This window comes from Malaclemys terrapin, chromosome 15, assembly GCF_027887155.1.
Source record: "Malaclemys terrapin pileata isolate rMalTer1 chromosome 15, rMalTer1.hap1, whole genome shotgun sequence".
Classification (NCBI taxonomy): domain Eukaryota; kingdom Metazoa; phylum Chordata; order Testudines; family Emydidae; genus Malaclemys; species Malaclemys terrapin.
Window position 1 is genome coordinate 16,440,309 of NC_071519.1, and position 27,489 is coordinate 16,467,797.

Below are 27,489 nucleotides of genomic sequence, written 5' to 3' on the forward strand. Positions count from 1 at the left end.
ACATGGAATGAGGATATTCAATAGATGATAGAGGCCTCATGGTTTGTCCTGGCTCTTCCCCCACTTTCAGTGAAAGCAACAAGAATGCTGGAGCTGAGGAGACTGGTCACCAAGCTAACAGACAGAGCATGCATATGAAAGACTGTAACCAACCTGCAGTTTTGACTGGGGTTAGGAAAAACTGCTTAGTCCAGATATTGCCTAGTATAATAAGGTTGAGAATTTAGACTGCGTGTTTATCTTTTATTTTCTTTTGGTAACTACTCTGACTTTTGGCCTATCACTTATAATCACTTAAAATCCATTTTTTGTAATCAATAAACATATTCTAGTGTTTATCGTTACCAGTGAGTTTGACTGAAGTGCTTGGTAAATCTACTCAGGCTACAAAGGCTAGTGTATGTCCACTTTCCATTGATGAAGTGGTGAACCAATTAATAAACTTGCATTGCTCACGAAAGGGGCTTGAGCAGTGCTAGAGGGTACATTCCGGTGGTATAAGATGGGAGCTTGGGGGATGTGACTGGTGCCTTTCTCTGTGTCATTTGTGAGTGGCTCTGGGAGCTATCCAGCCATCTGGCTGGGTGTGGGGCACCACACGTGGTTGTCCTGAGAGGTAACAGCACTTGCAGGGGTTTGCTGCTTATCACCAGTAAGGCATTGTGAGAGACAATCAAGATTAGTAAATTAAGGGGGCACAGCGGTCCCAGGCTGTGTGCCATGTTAATTTGATATCATCTTAGTTTTTTAATCAAAATGTGCAGTACTATGTCAAATGCCTTACAGAAGTACATTACAGCATTTATCAACCAAATTTGTAACCTCATAAAAAAGATATCAGGTTAGTGTGACAGGATCAATTTCCCATGAATACAGGTTGAGTCGTGTTAATTATATTATCCTCCTTTAATTCTTTATTAATTGAATCCCATATCAGCGGCTCCATTATCATTCCTGGGACCGATGTCAGGTTGACAGACCTATATTATCCAGGTCATCTCATTTACCATTTAAAAAAATTGGCATAACATTAGCTTTCTTCCAGTCTTTTGGAACTTCCCCAGTGCTCCAAGACGTATTGAAAATCAAAATTAATGGTCCAGCAAGCTCCTCAGACAACTCTTTAAAAAATCTTGGATGCAAGTTATCTGGACCTGATTATTTAAAAATGACTACATTTAGTAGCTTCTCTTTAACATCGTCCAGAGATATGAGTCGAGAGGAAAGAGTATTATCACCAAATTATGAGACTATGTTTTTCCCCACATACAGTACAGAAATCTTTATTGAACACCTCTGCCTTTTCTGTATTCTTATTGATAATTCTACCGTTTCCATCTAGTAGTGAACCAATACCATTGCCAGGATTCCTTTTGTTCCTAATATTTTTTTTAAAAGCTCCTTCTCATTGTCCTTAGCTCTGCTGGCCATAGATTTTTTTGTGTGTGTCCCTTTTCTTCCCTTATCAGTTTTCTACAATTCCTAATTTCTGATTTATATTCATTACTATCAACTTCCCCTTTCTTCCATTTGTTATATATTATTTTCCAATTCTTTATAGCTGCTTTCCCTTCTCCTCTAAACCAGGTCAGTTTTTAACCCACATATCCTTCTTCCTCATTTTTGGGAGTGTGGCTTTTGGGGCATCTGATAAGGTATTCTGAAATCATTCATAATTATCATTTACAGTTTTCTGATTAAAATGTTCTCTCAATGCAGATTTTGTAGAAATGTCAGTATTAACTATGGTTGGGATTTTCAAAAGCACCCAAGTGACTTAGGAGCATAAGTCCTGTTGAACATCCCACCCTTTGATGTTAACTAGAGCTACAATATTGAGTCTGCCAAAGTTAGCAAAAATTTCTAATGTGCACTCATGACAATTTTTTTGAAATGTTTATATCTCAACTGTATTTTAGTTTTTAGCAAACAATGCAAAGGCCTGTTTCACATGAAGAGTAGCCTGCCTGAAAAATTTCAGTTTGTGAAATTAAATTGTTTTTTAGTTGTGTGAGTAACGTGTGTTAAAGGTTTACTTTATTATTTTTTAAAATCTTTCCATAGTAAAAAACCCCTGTCTAAACTGATTTTGCTCAGACTTTTTCCAAAAATAATTAATCTCTGGCTGACATCAAACACGGAAAATGTCAGGCCAAAAATGCAGTTTTCAGAAGGCTATGAGCAACTCTTTGCAGGTTGTAATGAAAGTTCTGATATGATGGTCAATATAGACAGGGCTACTCTTCCCACAGTAATGAACTGAAGCCTGCAGAAACAGAAAGTGTGTGCATAATACTAAGCCTCATTACTGACTCATTAATGTACTTTTTGTTCTAGATAATCTGACTTGAAGATTTCACTTTAGCCAGTCCAAGATGGAAGCCCCACTGGTGAGTCTGGATGAGGAGTTTGAGGATCTGAGACCCTGCTACGTTGATGACAGAGAAGAAAAACCCCATTGTTTTTATGGCTCATCCCCTCAGCATCTGGAAGATCCCTCCCTTTCTGAGCTTGAGAACTTCTCCTCTGAAATTATCAGCTTCAAGTCCATGGAAGACTTGGTGAATGAATTTGATGAGAAGCTGAATGTCTGCTTTCGGAATTACAATGCCAAAACCGAGAACCTGGCTCCTGTAAAAAATCACCTCCAGATACAAGAGGAGGAAGAGCATCTTCAGGATGAAGAGTAAGTAGACTAGAAATTCTAATAATACATGTAACCCAAAGAGGCTTTAATTTATTTTAATGCATAAAGCTGGTCAAAAAAGGAAAAATAAAAACTAAGAAAAAATGAAATTTTTGAAGACTTTTCCATTGTGCAGGGTTTCTAATGGATCTCTTTTCAGTTTTTCAAAAATTTTATTGCATTTTTAAATATTTTTTTGGTCAAAAACATTATGGAAATGATTCTTGACACTTGTTTTCAGTAAACAAAAGCATCTGAACCATTTTGATGATGGTTTTGATGATTTTTTTGATTAAAAACAATGGATAAAGAAGTCATGAAAATGTCTGTGAAAAATTAAAACAATTGAATAAGTGAATAGTTTTTGGCAAAATATTTTTTCTTTGGAAAAAGGCCATTTTACAATTTTATTTTTTCAAAACAAAACATTAATGTCTGTACTCACAAAGAGATAATGACAAGGCTTCTAGGTCACCATTAAGACTAAGGCTATTTTTACACTACCGTGTTTAGTCGACTTAAGTTACATCGATGATCATAAGCTGCTTTAATTACGTCGATTGTGCACATCCACACAATGCTCCTTGCATTGGCAGATCACGTCCACAGTTGGTGCTCTTGCATTGACAGTTAGAGAGTTGTATCGTGGGAAGCTATCCCACTGCAACTTGCCACCCTCTGATCCTGGGAGATCTGGGAACGGATTGCGATGCATCATGGGAGTTTGCTCACCATCCCATGATGCAGTTATTTCCATCCCATCATTCCATGGGCTTCTGACTTCGTTTCATGCCATTTTTAACAGCCCTTGTAAACTGTGTGCCCACCATCTCTGTCTGAAAGCATGGATCCTGAACTGCTGAGCATTATGACCACAACGCGGCTGGTTCAGCAGTATTTCATGAGCTGTGAAACAGCAAGTGAATCAGTGGTGCCTGCCCTCCTGTGTGTCATGGAAAGAAATAATTCCATATTGCTGCTGGCCTTCATGGAGCAGCTGAACATGGTGGACCATTGGTACTGGGCTCAGGAAACAAGCACTGAATGGTGGGATCTCATTGTGATGCATGTATGGGATGACAAGCAGTGGCTGTAGAACTTTCGGATGTGCAAATCCACCCTCCTGGAACGGTGTGCAGAGCTCGTCCTGGCACTGCGGCATAAGGACACCAGAATGAGAGCTGCCCCCACTAGTGGCGATCAGTATGTGGAAGCTGGCAACTCTAGACTGCTACCAGTCAATTGCGAATCAGTTTGCTGTTGGAAAATCCACTGTGGGGGTTGCGGTGATGCAAGTCTGCAGGGCCATTAATCACCTCCTGCTACAAAGGACTGTGACTCTTGGTAATGTGCAGGAAATCTTTGATGGCTTCAAGGCAATGGGATTCCCTAACTGCAGCAATAGATGGAACACATCCCAATTTGGGCCCCAGACCATCTTGAGACAGAGTACATTAACTGAAAGGGCTACTTGTCCATGGTCTTGCAGGAGCTAGTGGATCACCAGGGCCATTTCACTGACATCAATGTAGGGTGGTCAGGGAAGGTGCAGATGCACGCATCTTTAGGAACACTGGACTGTATAGAAAACTGCATGCTGGGACTTTCTTTCCAGACCAGAAGATTCTGATGGGGGGATGTGGAAATGCCCATAGTGATCCTGGGAGACCCTGTGTACTCTTTGCGCTCATGGCTCATGAAGCCTTACACCAGGAACCTAGACAGCAGCAAGGAAGCACTTCAACTACAGGTGCCAAATGACCACTGAACGTATCTTTTGGCAGATTAAAAGGTTGCCAGCACTGCCTTTTTGGCAGGTTAGACCTCAACGAGGGAAATATTCTGACAGTCATTGCAGCCTGCTGTACAATGCATAATAGTTGTGAAGAGAAGGGGGGAAGTTTCCCCCAGGGTGGAGTGCGAGGTTGATCAGCTGGCTGCTGATTTTGAACAGCCAGATACCAGGTCAATTAGAGGGGCACAACAGGATGCCATTCAAATCAGGGAGGCTTTGAAGGAGTATTTTGACCATGATTTCTAGCAATGTGTCTTTATGTGAGGTATTCAGCCAGGGAATGTTTACTTGCTGCTCTGTATGAACCCTGTAATGCTTGATTCCTGAGCGTTACTTGTACTGTGCAAATATTCCTTCCAATAGCCATCGTGTTTGAATGTTAGCACCAACTAATGTGCATATGATCCAAATAAAGAGTAAATTTGTATCAAAAATAAAGTTTAATAACAGGACAAAAACCAAACTATTTGTCAAATAGGGGACATGGAAACGAGGAATAGTCTCTCGGTTATGGCTCTCCCAGCTGAGTGTAATTCCAGCTTTCACTGTGAAACCAGCCCCTGGGGGTTGAGTGCAAGGGTACTGAGAGGGATCAGGAACATGCACCAAATGTGGTGAGGGAGTTTGGGGAAAGCATGGAATGGAGTTCTGACTGCGGGGGGACTCATGCATGGATGTGCTCTGACTGAAGCATAATGAGGGACTTGAGCATTTCTGTCTGGTCCTCCAGTAGCTTAATCATCCACTCCTGCCCCTCTCTCCTTTCCAGGCTATCCAGCCTGATATTTTCATTAATTGTCTCCCTCCATGCTCTTGTTTCACTATCTGCTGTAGCTGTTGACTGCAGCACTTCACAAAAGATATCCTCCTTAATCTTCCTGGTTTGCTGTCTTATCTGATGGAGGTACTCTGCTGCTGTGGTGCTGTGTCCAGTTTTGGGCCCCACACTTCAAGAAGGATGTGGAAAAATTGGAAAGAGTCCAGTGGAGGGCAACAAAAATGATTAGGGGTCGGAGCACGTGACATATGAGGAGAGGCTGAGGGAACTGGATTATTTAGTGTGCAGAAGAGAAGAATGAGGGGGGATTTGATAGCTGCTTTCAACTACCTGAAAGGGGGCTCCAAAGAGGATGGATCTAGACTGTTCTCAGTGGTACCAGATGATAGAACAAAGAGTAATGATCTCAAGTTGCAGTGGGGGAGGTTTGGTTTGGATATTAGGAAAAACTTTTTCACTAGGAGGGTGGTGAAGCTGTGGACTGGGTTACCTAGGGAGGTGGTGGAATCTCCTTCCTTAGAGGTTTTTAAGGTCAGGCTTGACAAAGCCCTGGCTGGGATGATTTAGTTGGGGATTGGTCCTGCTTTGAGCAGGCGGTTGGACTAGATGACCTCCTGAGGTCCCTTCCAACCCTGATATTCTAAGTGGGGTCCTCAAGGGCACATCTTCAGAAGCCAAAGAAACAATGAACTGATACAGTGTTGCACTCACAGCCGTGAATCATAAAATTTACACACACATCTATCTCACTGTCCCTTGGCTAGCATACAGCTTGGCATGAGTCTGAAATAGGGTGAGTTCAGTGGGGGGTGGAAAGGGGGGAATGGGCAAGAAGGAACAAAGGACCTGGGTGGTCTGAGAAGGGGGTTCCTACAACGTCCTAGTGGAAATATTCTGAATAGTGGTACCCTTATCCATAGGCGGCGTAATCAAACCCCGATATCTCACTCCTGAGGGTAACCAGGATGCATCTCTTGCATGCGTGTGGCTTCAGACTGTCTCCGTGTACTCCTCGCCTGTGTGCTGCTTTGGTTGCTGCAGAAATAATTGCCGGTTGGGTGCAGCAAAACTTCCTCCAGTGTGGGGAGAAACAAGTTAGTTTTGCCAAGGAACCTTTGGCAGAGGATTGCAGAATATCTGCAGGAAAATTTCCTAGAGCTCTCTTTGGAGGATTCCCAGTAGGGTGACCAGACAGCAAGTGTGAAAAATCGGGACGGGGGTGGGGGTAATAGGAGCCTATATAAGAAAAAGACCCAAAAATCAGGACTATCTCTATAAAATCGGGACATCTGGTCACCCTAATTCCCAGGATATCCTGGTGTACTTTAACAAAGTTTCCCTCCAGGTTCCCACTGCATAGCTGCATAAGCTCTGTTGTTAATTTCTTTCCCTTATCCTTCCTCTACTGTATAACAAAGTACATGAGAGCTCAATTTCCTCTCACCATGAAGTATTAAAGTAAAGTTAGCAGAAGTTAGGCTCTGGGCAAGAATTAGGCCCTGTTACAAAACATGCCTACCTCCAGGTTCGGTGTCCAGAACATGAACTTGGCAAGAACACAGCTAGTTTTTCAAAAACACAAACACTCCAAAGTAGGGTTACCATATTTAAAAAATAAAAAAAGAGGACACTCCACGGGCCCTGGCCCTGCCCCTTTCCCACCCCCGGCCCTGCCCCAACTCCGCCCCTTCCTCACCCCAACTCCGCTCATTCCCCACCCCTTCCCCAAAGTCCCCGTCCTAACTTCCTCTCCTCCCTCCCAGCCACACGAAAAGGGCTGCCCGAGCGCTACCGGCTTCACGGTTTGCTGGGCAGCCCCCAGACCCTGCGCCCCCGGCCAGCACTTCCCCAGCGCAGCTGGAGCCCGGGAAGGGAAGTGCCCAGGCAGGGGGGCAGGGTCTGGAGGCTGCCTGGCAAACCATGAAGCCGGTAGCGCCCTTTTCATGTGGCTGGGAGGGAGGAGGGGGAGTTAGGACAGGGCTCCGGGCTCCCAGACTCCGGGCTCCTGGGCTCCGGCTGCTGTGCTCCTCCCCTGACTCTTCGGCTCTGTTTAAAGCCAAGCTGCCCGAGCGCTACCGGCTTCAGGAAGCCCCTGTGCCTCTGGACTCTGCGCCGCCGGAGCCCGGGAGGGGAAGTGCCCGGCCGGCAGCTCAGGGTCCGGAGGCAAGGGAGCTGCCCGAAGCCGGTAGCACTCGGGCAGCTCGGCTTTAAACAGAGCCGAAGAGTCAGGGGAGGAGCACAGCAGCTGGAGCCCAGGAGGGGAAGTGCCCGGCCGGGGGTGCAGGGTCTGGAGGCATGGGGGCTGCCCGAAGCCCGAGCGCTACCGGCTTCATGGTTTGCCAGGCAGCCTCCATCTGGGTTCAACAGGAAAAACAGCTCACAATTTCTGTGTGTGTTATCAAAATAATTACATATGTAAAAACAAACAAAACCCCGCTAATGAGGCTTCAGAAATGAGCTCCAGTTACAGAAAAAGTTAATGTGCAGATCTTGCCCTCATATGTTAAAATCCACAGAAGAGGAGAGAGGAAAATGTGAGGTTCTTGTGCGGAGTTTTCCTGAGATCATTTTATTGTCCCTCATCCCCAGTTTGGTCAGTGGGTCAGTCTCCAAGACCTGGATAGATCTTGATGGATGGTGGAAGGGCAAGGGGCTTTCCTCCTGTGACTCTTGTGAAATGTGCTAAAGAATGCTCCACAAACCCCTTGCACTGCCCAGTTGTATATTAGGATCTTAAAAAAATTAAGGAATTTTCCACACTGAAAATGTTGCTAAGCCGATGCAAAGGTACGTGCACACTGTGATGCACTGTACCTCAAAATAGCACCTTGTAACCCTCATAGTCATCATTTGTGTATAGTTGTGATATGTCATACAAAGTATGCCATGTAAGGTATCATATGAATAATCATGACTTGCTGAAATTCATTATTTTGTCAAAATATGTATATCATTATTGTGCATGAAGTTATGAGATTTTGCTGTATGGTTGTTATTGAAATATGTTGTGAGTCTGGGAGACGCCCACTGCTGGCTCTCCCGTGGCAACAAGGGTTGTGACCCACACCCAGGCAGGTGATAAACGACCACTGACCAGCTGGGGAATTGTAAATAAGAGATTTATAATTCAATAGGAGACAGCTGTGCAAACACCACACCCTGGGGGATTGCTCAACTCTGTGACTCAGCAAGTTCCACCAGGACATGTCTGGGCCAGTATCTTTCCTAGGACATGAACTGAGAATATAAAATAAGGGACAGTGGCATCATGAGACCACATCTTTCCTCCCTCGCCTACTCTGAAAGCAACAAGAACACTGGGAAGACAAAGACTTTGGCCTGAGGAGACTGGTCCTAGGTTGAGAGGGAAATTCAGCCTATATATTAAGAACTGTGAGATGCTTGTAGCATCTAGTAGGGTGAGAAAAACTGATGCAAATCTTGCTTAGTCTGATAAAGTTCAGGGTTTAGACTGCAATTTTATTTATTATTTCTTATATAAAGATCTCTGACCTCTATGCCTAACACTTATAATTATTTAAAATCTATCTTTCTTTTGTTAATAATCTTATTTTAATGTTTTATTTTAACCAGTGAGTTTTGTCTAAAGTGCTTGGGGAATTTGGGCAGATTACAAAAGCTGGTACATGTCCACTATCTTTTGACGAAGTGGCAAACTAATTAGTGAGCTTGTACTGTTCACGAGGTCTTGAGGAGTGTAAGACAGGATATTTCTGGGGTACAAGATTGAGTCTGGGGGAAATGTGCTGGCATCTCCCTGTGTACAGTTCATGAGTGGCTTGGAGAGCATTCATGCAACTTCACTGGGTTTGTCTCTGTATGGTAAAGGCTGTGTGAGTGCAAGCACCTGGAGGGGTTTGCGGCTTGTCACCAGCATAACATTGTGAGAGAAAGCCCAGGCTGGAGAGATAAGGGGGAACAGTTTTCCCACAGTTCACGTTGTACCCTGTGGGTCCATCACACACATCAGTGTTTTAGTCTGTGTTGCCTTTCAAGAGTATTAGAGTTAAAAACATGTTAGAAACCCCGTAGTTCAGAGTTAAGATAGCACTTCCACAGCGAACTACAGAACAGTAACTGTCTTTACATCTCTTAGCATAGTGGAACCCAACTCTGATTGGTGCCTCTTGGTTCTACTGTGCTATAAATATTTAATAGCAATAAGTAGATCTCAATGCCTCCAGAAGCACCTTATCATTGCAGGTGCACTACCTATGCACCATTAACCTTTCTCACAGAAACAGCTTTTAACTTTGGCCACCTACAGCCTAGTGTCCAAACCATCAGGCTATATAGCAGGGGTAGGCAACCTATGGCACGCGTGCCAAAGGCGGTATGCGAGCTGATTTTCAGTGGCACTCACACTGCCCAGGTCCTGGCAACCAGTCCGGGGGGCTCTGCATTTTAATTGAATTTTAAATGAAGCTTCATAAACATTTTAAAAACCTTATTTACTTTGCAAACAACAATAGTTTAGTTATATATTATAGACTTATAGAAAGAGACCTTCTAAAAACATTAAAATATATGACTGGCACGCGAAACCTTAAATTAGAGAATAAATGAAGACTCGGCACACCACTTCTGAAAGGTGGCTGACCCCTGCTACAGAGTCATTTTTGCTTTTAGCTCCTTGCCCAAATACTTTTCATTGTCATGAAGAATGCCAGTTAATAGCTAGTATAAATGACACTGCAAGAATGACTCCACCATGCCCTACTAGTTAGGGTGCCCACTGGATGGGGGGAGCCCCAAGATCAAGTCACTGCTCCATTGAATTTTTAATTATTTTATACACAGTGGAAGAGTTTCAGCTGGAAAGACTGAGAAAACCAGGTATGAGAATACCCCAGTGGCTAGGGCAATCCTATACTATGGTAAATTCTGGTTTTCCCATCAGGCAGAGGGGGGGCATTGAACCTTTGTCTTTCACACCTCAGCAGAATAACAGAGCATTAGTATAAAGGAGGTCCTCACTTGTGGCTTTTTGCAAACATAGTCCTCCTTGCTTTTCTCAAAATATCTGAAATTGAAAATAAAATGTTCAAGTCAGATCAAAACAGAACATTTTGTTTTGACATTACCAAAACAATTGAATTCTTTTGGTTCAGTCAAAACTATTCTATGAACACGACACAAATTTGTGAACAGTTTTGGGACATCCAAAACTGTATTTTTCAGTGAATAAAGTATTTGCTGAAAACATTTCACCCAGCTCTACTTGGGACAGGCCAAATTTTAGAAACTTCATCATATCTTCCCATTTAGGAAATATACCTGGTGGCATGGTGACTAGACACAGATTCACTTCCAATCATGGGTTCGTGCTGGCTTTATGGGTCCAAAAATTCTTAAACTCCCATGTTTTTACAAAAAAAAAATAAAAATGTTGAGCAGTGGTACTGGGAGAGGCAGTGTTGTCTAGTGGATAGGGCACTGGACTGGGACTCAGGAATCCTAAGTTAAATTCTTGACTGTACTGTTGGGTGACTTTGGGCAAGTCACTTCACTGTGCCTCAGTTTCCCTATTTGTAACAGAGATAATAACACTGACCTCCTTGTAAAGCACTTTGAGATTTACTGATGAAAAGTGCTATATAAGAGTAAGTAGTATTATTACTGGAGCATTTGTGTCCTGTTTATTCCCACTCCATGTAGATCTATGAAAGGAGGCAACTCATGTGAGAGGCAGCGGTCAATACCTTAAAAAGCATATTCAGGCACCTGACTGTAGGCTCCTATTTTTAAAAAAATTCAGTTGCCGTTTTGACACAGGTTCTGTGGACTTCCCCCCTAAAAGGGCAGGTGTGATCGGACCCAATAATGTGCATGGACTGTGACATCTCCATTGGAACTTCTTGAACTGCATGAGAGGACCTTAGACTGCAGCTGCCTCTTGGGGGGCGAGGTGGGGCAGGGCGCTATGGTAAAAACAGAAGGGGCAAAAATGAGTGACACAAAGGGGATGGAAGGAAAATGGGAATAGATGAGGGGAAGCCATCCTGAGGCCATGAGGATAAGAAGAAAAATGGTAGAAGAGTGAAAATGCAGTGCAGATGTCACCACTGGAGTGTGGTAAGAGGAAACATGTCACCAAAGGGCTCTGCAAAGCCTGGCTGCAGCCCTAGTTCTTGCATAGTTGAATAACTAGTCCTGTGGCTCATACTTGTATTAGTAGGACTTAGTGACTTCCCTTTGTGGTTTTCTCCTCTACACTGCTGTGGAGAATGATCAGTCAAGGTGTCATGGTTCCATTTACCATAGGTACTACAGTGCAGCTTATTGAAGAAACATGGTTTCAATCAATGCAACATCCCCAAGCAAGAGAAACATGACCCCCTCTGTTTTGCTGATGTTCTCTGGGTTGTAGTGAACCCCGCTGTCATCTGTATCATGGACTGAGTCCTTCTGCTCACATGTTGCAAGTTAGCAAACGGCTCTGTGAGATTGTTGAGAATTCTTCGACTGACTCAGCACTTGTCTCCACTAGAAATGCTTCCACTGCACAGCTGCAACATTGCCATTGTACAGCTGTTGTGCTTCAGTGTAGACACTTACCACAGTGACAGAAAGGGTTCTTCCATTGCTGTCCTAAATCCACCTCCCTGAGAGGCACTAGCTAGGTCGACAGAAGAATGCTTCCATCAACCTAGTGCTGTCTACATAGGGGCTTATGTTAGCTTCACTACATCTCTCACAGGTGTGAATTTTTCATAAACCTGAATGATGTAGCTGGATCAACTGAACTTCTAATGTTGAGCAGCCCTAAGGCTGCAATTCAGTGGGAGTGTCCTGCGCAGCTGGGTGGCCAGCACTCAAGGAAGATCAGTGGTTTGACATTGGGAGCCTAACTCCCTATCCTAGTCTAATGCCTTGTCTAGGGCTCTTCCCAGGTTCACGTCCTTCACCTGAACAGTGCTCAGTAGCCTCTCCATGTAGGGCTGCTTAACCAACATGATTTCTAAGTGTTCTTTGAACATAACAGAGAATACAGGCAGAGGAGTGTTTAGACTGGCTAGAAATTCAGAGACATATTCGCTTCTATTTGTTTCAGTTCTCTTATATAAGAATATCAGACCAGTGGTCCATCTGGCCTATTATCCTGTATTCTGACAGTGGCCAATGCCAGGTGCTTCAGAGGGAATGAACAGAACAGGCAGTCATCATAGAATCATAGAATATCAGGGTTGGAAGGGACCTCAGGAGGTCATCTAGTCCAACCCCCTGCTCAAAGTAGGATCAACGCCAACTAAATCATCCCAGCCAGGGCTTTGTCAAGTCCAGCCTTAAAAACCTCTAAGAAAGGAGATTCCACCACCTCCGTAGGTAACCCAGTCCAGTGCTTCACCACCCTCCTAGTGAACATTTTTTTCCTAATATCCAACTGAAACCTCCCCCACTGCAACTTGAGACCATTACTCCTTGTTCTGTCATCTGCTACCACTGAGAACAGTCTAGATCCATCCTCTTTGGAACCCCCTTTCAGGAATTGAAAGCAGCTATCAAATCCCCCCTCATTCTTCTCTTCTGCAGACTAAACAATCCCAGTTCCTTCAGCCTCGCCTCATAAGTCATGTGCTCCAGCCCTCTAATAATTTTTGTTGCCCTCTTCTGGAGTCTTTCCAATTTTTCCACATCTTTCTTGTAGTGTGGGGCCCAAAACTGAACACAGTACTCCAGATGAGGCCTCACCAATGCCGAATGGAGGGGAATGATCACGTCCCTCGATCTGCTGGCAATGCTCCTACTTATACAGCCCAAAATGCTGTTAGCCTTCTTGGCAACAAGGGCACACTGTTGACTCATATCCAGCTTCTCGTCCACTGTAACCCCTAGGCCCTTTTGTGCAGAACTGCTGCCTAGCCGCTCAGTCCCTAGTCTGTAGCAGTGCATGGGATTCTTTCGTCCTAAGTGCAGGACTCTGCACTTGTCCTTGTTGAACCTCATCAGTTTTCTTTTGGCCCAATCCTCTAATTTGTCTAGGTCCCTCTGTATTCTATCCTTACCCTCCAGTGTATCTACCACTCCTCCCAGTTTAGTGTCATCTGCAAACTTGCTGAGGGTGCAATCCACGCCATCCTCCAGATTATCAAGTGATCCATACCCTGTTGTCCACTCCTGTTTCTGGCAGTCACAGGCTAGGGACACCCAGCGCATGGGGTTGTGTTCCTGATGATCTTGGCTAATAGCCATTGATGGTCCTGTCCTCCATGAACTTATGTAATTCTTTTTTGAACTCTATTATCATTTTGACCTTCACAACATCTCCTGGCAATGAGTTCCACAGGTTGACTGTGTGTTGTGTGAAGAAGTACTTCCTTTTGCTTCTTTTAAATCTCTGCCTGTTAATTTCATTGGGTGACCTCTCATTCTTGTGTTATGTGAAGGAGTAAATAACACTTCTTTATTCACTTTCTCCACATCATTCATGATTTTATAGACCTCTATCATACGGGTATATGATATTTTTCATATTCATCTCTTTTTCAAGATGAAAAGTCCTGGTCTTTTTAATCTTTCTTCATATGGAAGTTGTTCCATGTCCTTAATCATTTTTGTTGCCCTTCTCTGTACCTTTTCCAAGTCTAATATATCTTTTTTGAGATGGGGCAACCAGAACTGCCTACAGTATTCAAGGAGTGGATGTACCATGGACGTATCTAGTGACATTATGATATTTTCTGACTTAATCTATCCATTTCCTAACAGGTCATAACATTCTGTTCGCTTTTTTGACTGCCGCTGCACAGTGAGCAGATGTTTTCAAAGAACTATCCACAATGACTCCAAGATCTTTTCTGGAGTGGTAATAGCTAATTTAGATCCCTTAATTTTGTGTAGATAGTTGGGATTATGTTTTCCAATGTGCATTACTTTGCATTTATCAACATTGAATTTAATCTGCCATTTTGTTGCCCAATCATCCAGTTTTGTGAGATCCCTTTGTAACTCTTCACAGTCTGTTTTGGATTTAATTATCCTGAGTAATTTTGTATTGTCTGCAAACTTTGCCACCTCACTGTTTACCCCCTTTTCCAGATCATTTATAAATATATTGAACACTGGTCACAGCACACCACTATTTACCTCTGGGTATTATTATTGGTAGAACAGTAGCAATAGCAGTAGATAAAGTTGTCTAGCACTTTTTGTTGAAAACTCTGTTTTCATTTACTTATAACTTTGCCAAACTTTAATGATTCAGGCTGAAAATTTCTACTCTGGATCTGTGCCAAGATTGATTATTTTTTTTAAGTTTCAGCAAAAAATGATTCAGTTGTTTCTGAAAACAAGATTATTGAAGAATAAGTTGTTTTGTCAGTGTTAAATATTTTCCCAACCATTTCCGTGAAAGAGCTCTCTTGTCTCCATTGTTTTTAACAGATATTTGAAATTTGGCAAGGGTCAGTTCATAGGTCAAAGGTGTTGCGCTCTTAAAAATCTGTCCAGATTTGTCTGAGTTATAAATCTCAGAAAATCACCATTTATACATGCCCAGTAATACTCGTTAAACACTTCCCCATTAATTTTCTGAAGGTTCTAAGTATGCTGTGCATGTTCTCATGTCTCAGAGAGCCTCTTGCATTTTATGCATACAGCACATATAAAGCTAGATCTCCAGACAAGACACAGGCAAAAGACACCGTCCTTTTTCTTCTTAAATTACCCGTTGACATTGCTTGTCTATTCTTATAGTTAGGCAGTCTAATTACAATAGAGCATGGTCAATCATTATCTGCTGGAGGAGGGTGGCCTACTGTGTTTTCAATTTACATTTGTTTGCAAAAGTAGACAGCAAGGAGGAAAGCTAGAATTCAAAGAACTGTCTGGGGGTTGGGGTGAGCCACAGTCATTCCCTATCTCAGCTCCCCTTGAAGTTCAGTCCATGTATCATTGTTGCTGGCCATCCAGAATACCTTGCAGTGAGAAACACACTGCCTGTTTCCCATTTTTTCCCTATCACAATCATCATATTTTCATCAATTACTTCTACTATCCCTATGGCCATCATGGTGGTAGTGGTAGTTGTTGATTCTGTTGCGTCAGTGCCTTGGACCTGGTGTCTGGCTGCAGCCATTTTGTTTGGTCTAAAGTGCTATTTTCCCCCCCCTCATTCCTTTTTGAGCAGACTGTGACTACCGGTCCGTTTGACTAAAGAGAGCTCTCTAATAGTTTTACCTGTGCTGCAAAACTCTTAATACTATAAATCCTCTTGTTAGTAGCTGATTTTTGGCTGCATCTAGAGGGGGTGGAGTCAGAGATTGCATGAATTGCTGCAGCTTATCATGTTGGCTTGGCTGGTAAATCCTTGTTATGAAGGAGCTGATTTTGCTGCTGGTTTGGTCATTCAGTCACACATAATGTAGTAGCTGGTGCACTGGTATTTCCATTTCCTTCATGGTCTTGTCTCTTGAATGTTGAAAAATTGGAAAGGGTTCAGAAAAGAGCTATACGAATAATCTGAGGTCTGGAAACCCTGTGTTGTAGTAGAAGACTAAAGAACATCAATCTGTTTAGTCTATACAAGAGAAGGTTAAGAGGTGACTTGATCACAGTCTACAAGTACCTACAGGGGAAAGAGATTTCTGAGAGCAGAGGGCTCCTTAAACTAGCAGACAAAAGTCCAATGGTTGGAAGTGGAAGCTAGACAAATTCAGACTAGAAATAAGACACTTTTTTTTTTAAACAGCGAGGATAATCAGCAATTGGTTTCTCAGTCCCTGAAGTTTTCAAATCAAGAATGGATATCGTTCAAAAAAATCTGCTATAGCTCAAACAGAAGTTATGGGTTTGATGCAGAATTTATTGGCTGCGGTTCTCTGGCCTGGGTTATGCAATCAGTCAGACTAAATGATCATAATTGTCCTTTCTGGCTTTAAAATCTATGACTCTATGAATGTTGTTTCAGGGCTGTTTTGAACAGAGCATGCTGAGAGAATTCTTTCTTGAGGTGAGCCCTTCTTTCTTTTAGGCAGGGTTGGCCCCACCTGACATATATTAACACGTTTTTCTACTTTCAGGGTTTGGGATGCTTTAACGGAAAATTACATCTCATCGATCACTGAGGATTGGAGGGACCCCGATATCGAGGTGTTGAATGGCAATATTTCTGACTCAGAGGTACTTCCCAGACTCTATTTTTTGCATTACTTGTAAAAAAAACACCACCACCCTACCAGGTTCTGAGACACCATTTGCAGTTTGATAAAGGAAGAATGTAAATGCATAAAATGATCTGATGTTCAGTAGCCATTCTGAGAAATAGGAATAATAGAATATGAGAATAGAGTGCCTGTCAGAGATTGGAACAGAGATCCCAAACTGCATGAATTTAGGTCACCATCCCTTGATAATTGAAAAGCATGTGTAATGTGGAACTATAAATGAAACAGCCTCATATGTATGTAATGGGGGTTTTTGTCAGCTAGGCTGTTGTTTGCTTGAGAGTGACATTGAGGATGTTTGTACCACCTTCCGCCATGACACAGTTAGAACAATGTAGAGCACAGACTTGCCAGCCTACTGAACAATGCAGCTAGTGATTGCTAATGTATACAGCACCTCACAGAGCACTGCAGAGAGCTCAGCTGGCCCAGTGCTTCAGAGGTGTCAGGGTTGCTGTAGTGCTCTTGTTTCTAGAGCTGGTCAAAAATGCGATTTTTATTCCGTGGTGAATTTCGACATTTCAGAATTTGTTTCTGTTCGGAATTAGAACAAAAAGTTAAAGTATCAAAAATGTCCACAGAAAGAAAAATTCCAAAGTTTAGATTCACAGGCTTTTAATGGTCCCTGCCAGGAAATTAGTTCCCAAATCCATAAGGATGTCGGAGGGTTAACCTACCCTGGCAAAAATGTCTGTTAATGCTTGGCACATGCTTTTAGCCCTGGTGTTGCTTAGAGCTACTGCTTCCGGACATTGGGTGGCAAAATCCATGAAAGTCAGTATGTACTGCTTTCCTCTGGGTGTCTTTTTCAGAAAAGGACCCAGAATATCCACAGCTACTTCCTGAAATGGGACCTCAATTATGGGGAGTGGCTGGAGAGGGGCTTTGACCTGGTCTTGGGGTTTTCCCACTTGTTGGCACACCTCACAAGACCGGACATAGGTAGAAACATCCTTGCCCATTCCCTCCCAGTGGAATGACCTCCCCAAAAGGTCTTTGGTCCTGTTCACCCCAGCATGGCCACTAGGATGATCGGGGGTTAAGCTCAAGAGCTTTACCTGGTACTTAGTTGGAACTACCTACTGTCTTTGAGGATGCCAGTGTTCCTGGTGACCACCTTGTATAAAAGTTCTCTTTCTACAACAAACCGGGATCCATTAGAAGAGCTGAGAGGTGGTGGGTTGCTCCGTGCCACCGTCCAAGCTCCCTGGAGGCTTTTATCTGCTTCCTGCTCAGCCTGGAACTGTGCCCTTGATGCTGGAGACATCAGTCCCTCATTGGATTGTGGACTTGGGGTTGGTCCCTCTGGAAGCGATGTAGGTGATAGGGCTGTTTCCATTGACTGTGAACCGCTCTCCACTGGTGCACTATGTTGTATTTCAGGCTCCGGTGAGCCTCTTGCATAGGTTTATTTGCTGCTGCCAGGGCAGGCTCGGTGGTGCCCTTTGGCATTGGAGTTGTAGACAGGGTTGCAAGCGCTGGATTCAGTGCTGGCAATGGTTCTGGTGCTGGTTGCTCCGCCCATTCCAGTTCTGGGACTGGTTCTGTTTGGGTCTCTGGGACTGGATCCACTACGGCTGTTGCAGTCATTGGCAGGGAATCCGATTCTACCACCTCAGTTTGGGGTTCTGGTAACACAGACGGGGACCCTGGTAGAAGGCTCAGTAACAGGGATAGGTGTGAAATCTTGCTTAGCCTGGCTGCGGGTGACCATTCCCACCCTCTTGGCTTGCTTCACATGGTTGGCCAAGTCTTACCCCAGCAGCATGGGAATGGGATAATCATCACAGACTGCAAAAATCCACATTCCTGACCAGCTCTTGTACTGGACAGGCAACTTGACTGTAGGCAAGATTAAAGAGTTTGACATGAAGGGTTGAATCGTTACTTGGGCCTCTGGGTTGATGAATTTGGGGTCCACTAAGGATTGGTGGATAGCTGACACCTGTGCTCCAGTGTCCCTCCATGCAGTAACTTTCTTCCCACCCACACTCACAGTTTCCCTTCGCTCTGAGGTTATCTGGGAGGCATCTCAGCTTGGGGACCTTTGGTGTGATTCTGGTGTAATGAACTGCAATCTCTGGGGGTTCTTCAGGCAGTTGGCCTTCACATGCCCCAGCTCATTACATTTAAAACATCGTCCAGCTGACTGGTCACTGGGGCTAGATACTGGTGTGGTGGGATGATAAGGTGTTTGGGGTATTCCTTGGGATGTAGGTGGGGATTGGGCTGCCCCCAGTGGTAGGATGTTGTCTCGGGTTTCCCCTTCTGATATCCGCTCCAACTGCTATTAGCTTTTTTCTTTTCCACCACCTCCACCCATTTGGTTACGATCTCCCCCGCTTCGATTACAGTTTTGAACTTTCCATCTAGGATGTACCTTTCTATTTCCTCAGGAACACCCTCTAAGAACTGCTCCATTTGCATTAGGAAAGACACATCTTCCAAAGATTTAGCGCTTGCTCCTGATATCCAGGCATCCCAATTTTTTACACTGTGGTAGGCATGTCGGGAAAATGCCATGTCTGGTTTCCACCTTAGGGCTCTGAACTACCATCGGGCATGCTCGGATGTTAGCCTCATTCTAATTCTGGCCTTTAAAAAAAAAAAAAGTTCGTAGCTGTTCATGTGTTCCTTAGGCATTTCAGCTGCCATCTCTGCTAAGGATCCACTAAGCTATGGCCTCGTCTCCACCATATACTGGTCTGTAGAGATGCTGTACAAAAGGCAGGCCATTTTGAAATTTTCTAAGAAGGCCTCTGTATCGTCGCCTACCTTATAGGTGGGGAATTTTTTGGAATGGGGAGCAGTACCTGGAGAAGGATTGTTAGGGTTATCTAGTAGACCCAGCTTAGCCATTTCCAGATCTAAGTGCTTCAGCTCTAACTCTGTAACCAAGCATTTCGCCTCTGCCTCCAAGCGTTTTGCCTCCTTCTTCTCCTCCGTGTCCAACTCCAAGCGCTTTAAGGCCATTTGTCTTTCATGTTTTTTCTGCCTCTCTTCAGCTTCCAATCTGGCTAATTCTAGTTTCTTTTGGACCTCACTTTCTCTCATCCTAGCCTTCCTCCGCTTAGCCTAGCCCAGGGGTCAGCAACCTTTCAAAAGGGTGTGCCGAGTCTTCATTTATTCACTCTGATTTAAGGTTTTGTGTGCCAGTAATACATTTTAACATTTTTAGAAGGTTTCTTTCTATAAGTCTATAATATATAACTAAACTATTGCTGTATGTAAAGTAAATAAGGTTTTTAAAATGTTTAAGAAGCTTCATTTAAAATTAAATTAAAATGCAGAGCCCCCTGGACCGGTGGCCAGGACCTGGGAAGTGTGAGTACCACTGAAAATCAGCTCGCGTGCCGCCTTCGGCATGAGTGCCATAGGTTGCCTACTCCTGGCCTAGCCTAACCCGAGAGCTAGAAAGAAAAAAAAAACAGCTTGTGAATTCCCTTGCAGGAACTTAACTACTCTGCACTCAGGCAAAGAAAATAAACTCCAGCTGCTCTCAGCTAAAAAGAAAAAAAAAAGTGTCCTTTAAAAAAAAACCTCCCTGGTTTTCAAGCAGCCAAAAGAAAAAATGTGTCCTTTTAAAATCCTGAGGTCTGTGCTTCTGATTCAAAATGATCCCACTGCCTTGTCACCATGTCAGGGTTCTCTCTCCACTCTGAACTCTGGGATACGGATATGGGGACCCACATAAAAGACCCTCTAAGCTTATTTCTACCAGCTTAGGTTAAAACTTCCCCAAGGTACAAATCCTTTCCTTGTCCTTGAACGGTATTGCTGCCACCACCAAGTGATTTCGACCAAAATCCAGGAAAAAGGGCCACTTGGAGTCCCCGTTTCCCCAAAATATTTCCCCAAGCCCCTTCACCCCCTTTCCTGGGGAGGCTTGAGAATAATATACCTACCAATTGGTTACAAAATGAGCACAGACCAACCCCCTGGGGTTTTAGGACACTGAAAATCAATCAGGTTCTTAAAAGAAGAATTTTATTTAAAAAAAAGGAAAAGAATCACACTTACAAAATCAGGATGGAGGGTAACTTTACAGGGTAAATAAAAAGATTTAAAACACAGAGGATTCCCCTCTAGGCTTAGCTTCAAAGTTACAAAAAACAGGAATAAAACTCGCTCTTAGCATAGGGAAAATTCACAAGCTAAAACAAAAGATAATCTAACGCATTTTCTTGCCTTACCTTACAATTTCTGTAATTTTAGATGCTCATTTTCCCTAAGGTTGGCCCTGGCCACCACCCATTTTTTCATTATAGATGGAAATGGAGCAAAAAAGGAATGCAACTGGGAGTAAATGTCGCAAAGTCAACAACGAAAACTGAGTTTTTAACCCAAACTGGACAGAGAGTTTTTATTATGCCACGCCATTTAAATGCAAAACCTTTGTGTTTAATATGTCAAACAATGGTATCCATCTGTAAGGTCATCAAGGTGAGGCACCACTTTGAATCAAAGCACTGTAATTTCAACATGGCCTATCCTCCTGGCAGTGTTGCAAGACGTGACAAAACTGCAAGTCTTCGTATCACACTTCAAATGTCATTCTCACAACATCAGTCACTGCCCAGGGAAAAGAGCAGCAGCTTCTATTTTAATGTGGGTACTAGCTAAAAAGAAAAATCCTCTACTGGGTGCTGAGCTTGTGAAGGAATGCACATTAGAAATGCGGGAGAAGCTTTTTGCTGGAGATAAAAACAAAGATGACATTGTGAACCATATGAAGCAAGTTTCCCTGTCTGATTCCATGGGAGTGTAAAGAATGGAGGTAGTTTACAAGGATTGTTTGTCAGTACTGCTTTCTGATGTAAAAAATACTCTTGCAGTGGACAATTCAAGCGATTTACAGGACACTGCCCAGTTATTGCTGTTTGTTAGATTTTATGATGGTGAAATTTTCAAGGAAGAAATTTTGTGCTTAATACTCTAACCCTTCTGCCAGTCAGAGTTGGCAGCAACAAGGGACAGATTCAGTATCTAGGGGTTCCTTTACAACAATCCAACACAAAACTGGCTTGAGCCCCCACCCAGTGACCTGGGACAATTACACACCAAACCCTGGGCACCTCTAATAGGCAATACTTCCCCTCTCGCAAGCCCAGAGTCTGAGTATAGCAAAGAAATATTTAATGAAAGGAGGGAAGTAACCTGGCATTAAATTGAGAAAACACCACAAACAAGGTTCATAAACATAAACTATGAGCAAAAGACCCTCCACCAAGTAAACTGGACAATGTCCTTTTCCTTTAGTTTCTTAAGTCCAGCAACCAAAATTCCCTTTAATGTGACCATCCCTTCTCTGCACCTCACTCACAGTTGTTGTCCTTGGTCAGTGCAGACCTAGAGTTCAGAGGTGCATCTGCAGAGTTCACCTCCCATCCTGGGTGAAGGGGGGCGGGTAAGAAGGCACCTTACTCGCTCAGCTACCTGGGCATTCACTCTCGGCACTTCTCCACCAGCCACCCTGCTGGCTGATTGTGGTGCCTCTCTGCCAGGCTACACTCTGATCCTCTCCACCAGCTGCCCCACTGGCCAGTGACCATGCCTCTCCACTACCCAATCACTGTGCCTCTCTTTGGGGCTCTGCTCCCATCCTCCCAACCGCTGGCCACCTTGCCGGCCAATCACTGTACCTCTTCACCAGCTGCCCAGCCAGATGTCTTCAGGTCCCCCCACTTGACACTGCTCTCAGTGATTTCAGCTGTTAGTGGGAGAACCTCAATGCTGGTGCACACTGGGCAGTCTCTTGCATCAGAGACACTGTCCCAAAGCAGGTCTAATGCTTAGACCTAGGTATCAGTGATTTCAGCCGGTGTATAGCAAGACTTTCCATTGAGTCTTAATCAGTTTTGTTATTACACAGTCATGAGAGGAAGGATCAAATGGTGTCTGGGACCTTTGGGCAGAGCTCACACCACCAGGTACAAGTATTCACCTGTCCCCACCCTCTCTGAACTCACTGGGATTTGGAACCCATGTCCCCTGCCTAGTGAGTGCTGTTTAGTTGAGGGTGAGTCCCTCAATCAGGGTACACCAAGCACAGTTCTGCTACCATTGATTCACACAACAAGGATAACAACCCTTTATAACTCCTGTCCCAATACAAGGAGACTGGGGATCCAACACCAGCCAAAATATCCCAATATCTAGGTTGGATATTAGGAAAAACTATTTCACTAGGAGGGTGGTGAAGCATTGGAATGGGTTATCTAGGGAGGTGGTGGAATCTCCGTCCTTAGCGGTTTTTAAGGCCGGCTTGAAAAAGCTCTGGCTGGGATGATTTAGTTGGGGTTGGTCCTGCTTTGAGCAGGGGGTTGAACTAGATCATCTCCTGAGGTCACTTCCAATTGTAATCTTCTATGATTCTATGAAAAATGATCATTTGGGCAAGCAATCCTATCGTGCTGAGCACCTAGGCAGGGTGGGTGTGCCCATGCAAACAAGATCAGATCCTGAAGTCCTCTTCCCCAGCTCATCACTAGATGTCAGGGGAGAGCTCATTCAGACTGTGCTTACATCACCATTAGAAACCTACACCACAGGAGAGATCATTTTTGAAAAGGTAAAGGGCTTTTTTGAAAAAAGTGGTTTAGATCTGCAGAAAGTAAACTTGCTTGTTACAGAAAGAGTTGCCTTCCATGACAGGGAAAGAGAAGGGTTTTGCTTCACGTTTGGCAGGGAATCACTAACTATTCTACACTGCATCATTCAGCAGTGTCACTACAGCAAGTGTCACATCATTCAGCAGTGTCACTACAGCAAGTTAAAAAAAGTATGGATTGGCTGAATGGACTATAAAATGCATAGAAAGCTGGCTAGATTGTCAGGCTCAACGGGCAGTGATCAACGGCTCGATGTCTAGTTGGCAGCAGGTATCAAGCGGAGTGCCCCAGGGGTCGGTCCTGGGGCCGGTTTTGTTCAACATCTTTATTAATGATCTGGATGTTGGAATGAAGTGCACCCTCAGCAAGTTTGCAGATGACACTAAACTGGGGGGAGAGGTCGGTATGCTGTAGGGTAGGGATAGGGTCCAGAGTGACCTAGACAACTTGGAGGATTGGGCCAAAAGAAACTTGATGAGGTTCAACAAGGACAAGTGCAGAGTCCTGCACTTAGGATGGAAGAATCCCATGCACCGCTATAGGTTGGGGACCGACTGGCTAAGCAGCAGTTCTGCAGAAAAGGACCTGAGGATTACAGTGGACGAGAAGCTTGATATGAGTCAGCAGTTTGCCCTTGTTGCCAAGAAGGCCAACGGCATATTGGGCTGTATTAGTAGGAGCATTGCCAGCAGATCGAAGGAAGTGATTATTCCCCTCTATTTGGCACTGTTGAGGCCACACCTGGAGTATTGCATCCAGTTTTGTTCCCCCACTACAGAAGGGATGTGGACAAATTGGAGAGAGTCCAGTGGAGGGCAATGAGGGTGATGAAGCACTGGAATGGGTTACCTAGGGAGGTGGTGGAATCTCCGTCCTTAGAGGTTTTTAAGGCCCGGCTTGACAAAGCCGTGGCTGGGATGATTTAGTTGGTGTCAGTCCTGCTTTGAGCAGGGGATTGGACTAGATGACCTCCTGAGGTCTCTTCCAACCCTAATCTTCTATGATTCTATGATTCACCAGACTGTCCTGTGCAATAAATTGTCTGGTGACTTGAAAAAAACCCAATAGATTGTGACAGACCCAGACCAGTGGGGTACAGGAGTCTGGTAGAGGGCAAATATACTGGTCACTGGATGAGTAGTTTTCTGTTCCCTGAGTGACCAGAGCAGGGGCTGTACTAGAGTAATCAGGAACCTGCTAGAACCAGTTAATGCAGGCAGGCTAATTAGGACACCTGGAGCCAATTAAGAAGAAGCTTCTAGAATCAATTAAGGCAGGCTAATCAGGGCACCTGGGTTTTAAAAGGAGCTCACTTCAGTTTGTGGTGTGGGTGTGAGGAGCTGGGAGCAAGAGGTGCAAGGAGCTGAGAGTGGGAGGGTGTGCTGCTGGAGGACTCAGGAGCACAAGCATTATCAGACACCAGGAGGAAGGTCCTGTGGTGAGAATAAGGAAGGTGTTTGGAGGTGGCCATGGGGAAGTAGCCCAGGGAGTTGTAGCTGTCATGCAGCTGTTACAGGAGACACGATAGACAGCTGCAGTCCACAGGGCCCTGGGCTGGAACCTGGAGTAGAGGGCAGGTCTGGGTTCCCCCCCAAACCTCCCAATTGACCTGGACTGTGGGTTCTTCCAGAGGGGAAGGTCTCTGGGCTGTTCCCCAACCCACATGGTGAATCTCTGAGGCAAGAAAATCCGCCAATAAGCGCAGGACCCACCAAGATAGAGGAGGAACTTTGTCACAAGATATTGTGATGAGAGTAGTGAACTACATACACTCAACTTCTAGCTTGCAACATCATCTTTTTAAAGCTCTTTTACAAGACATTTCAGACGAATACAATGACCTGTTGCAGCACAAAGATATTCGCTGGTTTATTAGGGGGCGCATGTTAGAGAGCTTTGGTGCACTTCAAAAAGAAATAATTGAATTTCTTTTAAATCACAAGACCAACAAAGCTTTCAGGTTTCTAGAAATTATGAATAATGTCCCCTCTATGTCACACATAGCTTTTGTGTGTGCTATTACTGGTCACTTGAATTCCCTCAACTTGCAGCTCCAAGGCTGTTCAAGCAGAGTGGGGGATATCTGTTTGAAAAAGTATGTGCCTTTTAGAGGAATCTTGAAATCTTTCAGACACACTTAACATGTGTTTTCCCACATTGCATGTTGTTGCTACAAATGAAACTTTCATGAAAACAATGCAAGAATTCCTAAACATTAAGATGACAAATTTTAAAATGTGATTTGAGAATTTTAAAATTCCAAAGTATTTGCTTTTATTTGTTCGTGATCCATTTGTTTTCTCGGCCGATGGACCTTGCCCTTCTGAAGCAAAGAACAGTCTTAATTTAACTGATGAAGGTGCCTTTCAATTAGAAATTGTAAAGCTCCAGAGATCAGATGTCTTGAAGGCAAAATTCAAAGAAGTGGGACTTTGGGATTTCTCAACTCAATATGCTGACTAGTTTCAGAATAGCCAGAATCTAGCCAACTATCTTTTAACAATGTTCAGATCAACATAACTCTGCAAATCTGGATTTTCTACCATGAACAGTATAAAAAAACCAACACCACAATCACCTGATGGACGAGCATCTTCACCAGTGCATGCACGTTGCCCTGACCTCCTACAAACCACTCTTCACAAAGTTTGCCAGAGATCATCACTGTCACCTCTGCCATTAAAGATTGCCACAAACATAGGTAATAATGTTGATTTATAAACTTTGTTAAAAGATAGAAACACTAATACTTATGTTTTAATTAAGGTCTTTATTGGCAGATGAACTTTTTTGTCAGACTCCTGTGCAAATGGCCCACCTCTTGTTATAAAATTCTCAAAATCGGCCTGCAGGTAGAGCTAATTGAATATCACTTTTGTAGGGAGTAGATTTATAGATTTTAGATCCAGAAGGTGTAGTAGAGAGAGAGAGCCTGGAGCACTGGACCTGGTGCAAGATCTAAGTCCTGAACCAAAGGTTGTGAACCAAACTCAGGCCATGTATTAAAGCAGATGCTTACAAGTTCACTGTCCAGTACATGAACTTGGCAAAGTTGTGGCTAGTGTACTAGGCACTAGATATTTACGTAACTTTATTCCAGTTAGTACAGATACATCTAGTACAATGAATAGGGATGTTTTATTCAAGATATCAGGAACAAGAGGAGGTAGCAAATAGATGTCATAAAATATATAAATTGGTGCATAAGTTGTGTATTCCAGTTGTTTGCCTCAGCCTCTAAATGTCAGGGTACTGGGCCTTATCCCTTTGTCCAGCCTAGGGGACAGCGGAGAGTCTCGCCATGCACTAAGCTGAGTCTATTGTAATGAGCATACATGTGTTAGTGTAACAGTAGACACTGATCCAGGGAGCTAGTACCATTCTTCATTGACAATAAACCTGGCCGAGCATCTTTGCCACCGAACCGTGCCTGTGGTCCTCCTTTATGAATAACGCCGAGGTCTGCTGAACTAACACACGGCACTTTCTTCAAGGACAGAAGCACTGAGCAGCCTAAACTGCGTTTCCAAGGCAACAGAATTCCAGTCTTCAACATTCAACAGCACTGGGTAGTACTACTGAGATTTGCTAAACCAGCCATCTGCACAGAGCTGGACAGCACACTGAAAGAACACACCTGTGCAAGCCAACAACTGACAACACCATTGTGATAATTTAGTGATAATCTAGTCTGATCTCTTCATAACACAGGCCTCAGTACTTCCCTGAATTAATTCTTGCTTCAAGTCCAATAGCTGTGGTTGAACTAGCAGCAGATCTTTTAGAAAAACATCCAATCTTGACTTAAAAATTGCCAGTGATGGAGAATCCACAAAACATTCTGTACGTTTTTTTCCCCCAGGGATTAATTATGCTTAATGTTAAAAAATGACACCTTATTTCCGGTCTGAATTTCTAAAATTCCAGCCACTGGATCTTGTTATACCTTTGTCAGCTAGACTGAAGAGCCCTCCATTATAAAGTTTCTGTTCCCCATGTAGATACTTATTGTGATATCCTCTAGGGTGCAATCCAGGCAGTAGGACTCCTATGCCCCCTTAATTCTCCAATCTGGAACTATGCCCTGCTTTGTTGTGGGAGGTGACACTGCTACCCGCCCCAGCCTCCAGCATGCAAGTCACCCCCAGACATATATCAAAGTGCTATGCCCAGCCATGTTTGAATTACAAGTAGGGCAACACCCACATATCCCTAGTCTCAGCCTTGCACCCCAGAAATGTGCCATCTTGCACTCTTCAGTCACTCGACATTGCAAGCTCATAAATTACCACTCCATCAAAGAGAAATGAATATGCACCGGCCTTTGTGATGAGTAGATTCCCCCAAAACTTGAGCCAATAAACACTGATCAATATTAAGTATAAGTGGTGAATATTGGGGTTACAGAGTGCTTTTTTGAGTTACAGCGTGTC

At 43.8% G+C, this 27,489-nt stretch overlaps 1 protein-coding gene across 4 annotated transcripts in view; it reads left to right on the plus strand.

Moving 5' to 3' along the window:
• FEZ1 (fasciculation and elongation protein zeta 1) overlaps positions 1 to 27,489 on the plus strand; it is a 157,164-nt gene that overhangs the window by 12,719 nt on the left and 116,956 nt on the right. For all 4 annotated transcript variants that reach the window (XM_054005452.1, XM_054005450.1, XM_054005451.1 and 1 more), the window contains exons 2-3: positions 2,338 to 2,686; positions 16,302 to 16,401. In XM_054005452.1, coding sequence (XP_053861427.1) covers positions 2,376 to 2,686; positions 16,302 to 16,401 — 411 coding nt within the window. In that variant the 5' untranslated portion in view covers positions 2,338 to 2,375. The remainder of the gene's footprint in view (positions 1 to 2,337; positions 2,687 to 16,301; positions 16,402 to 27,489) is intronic.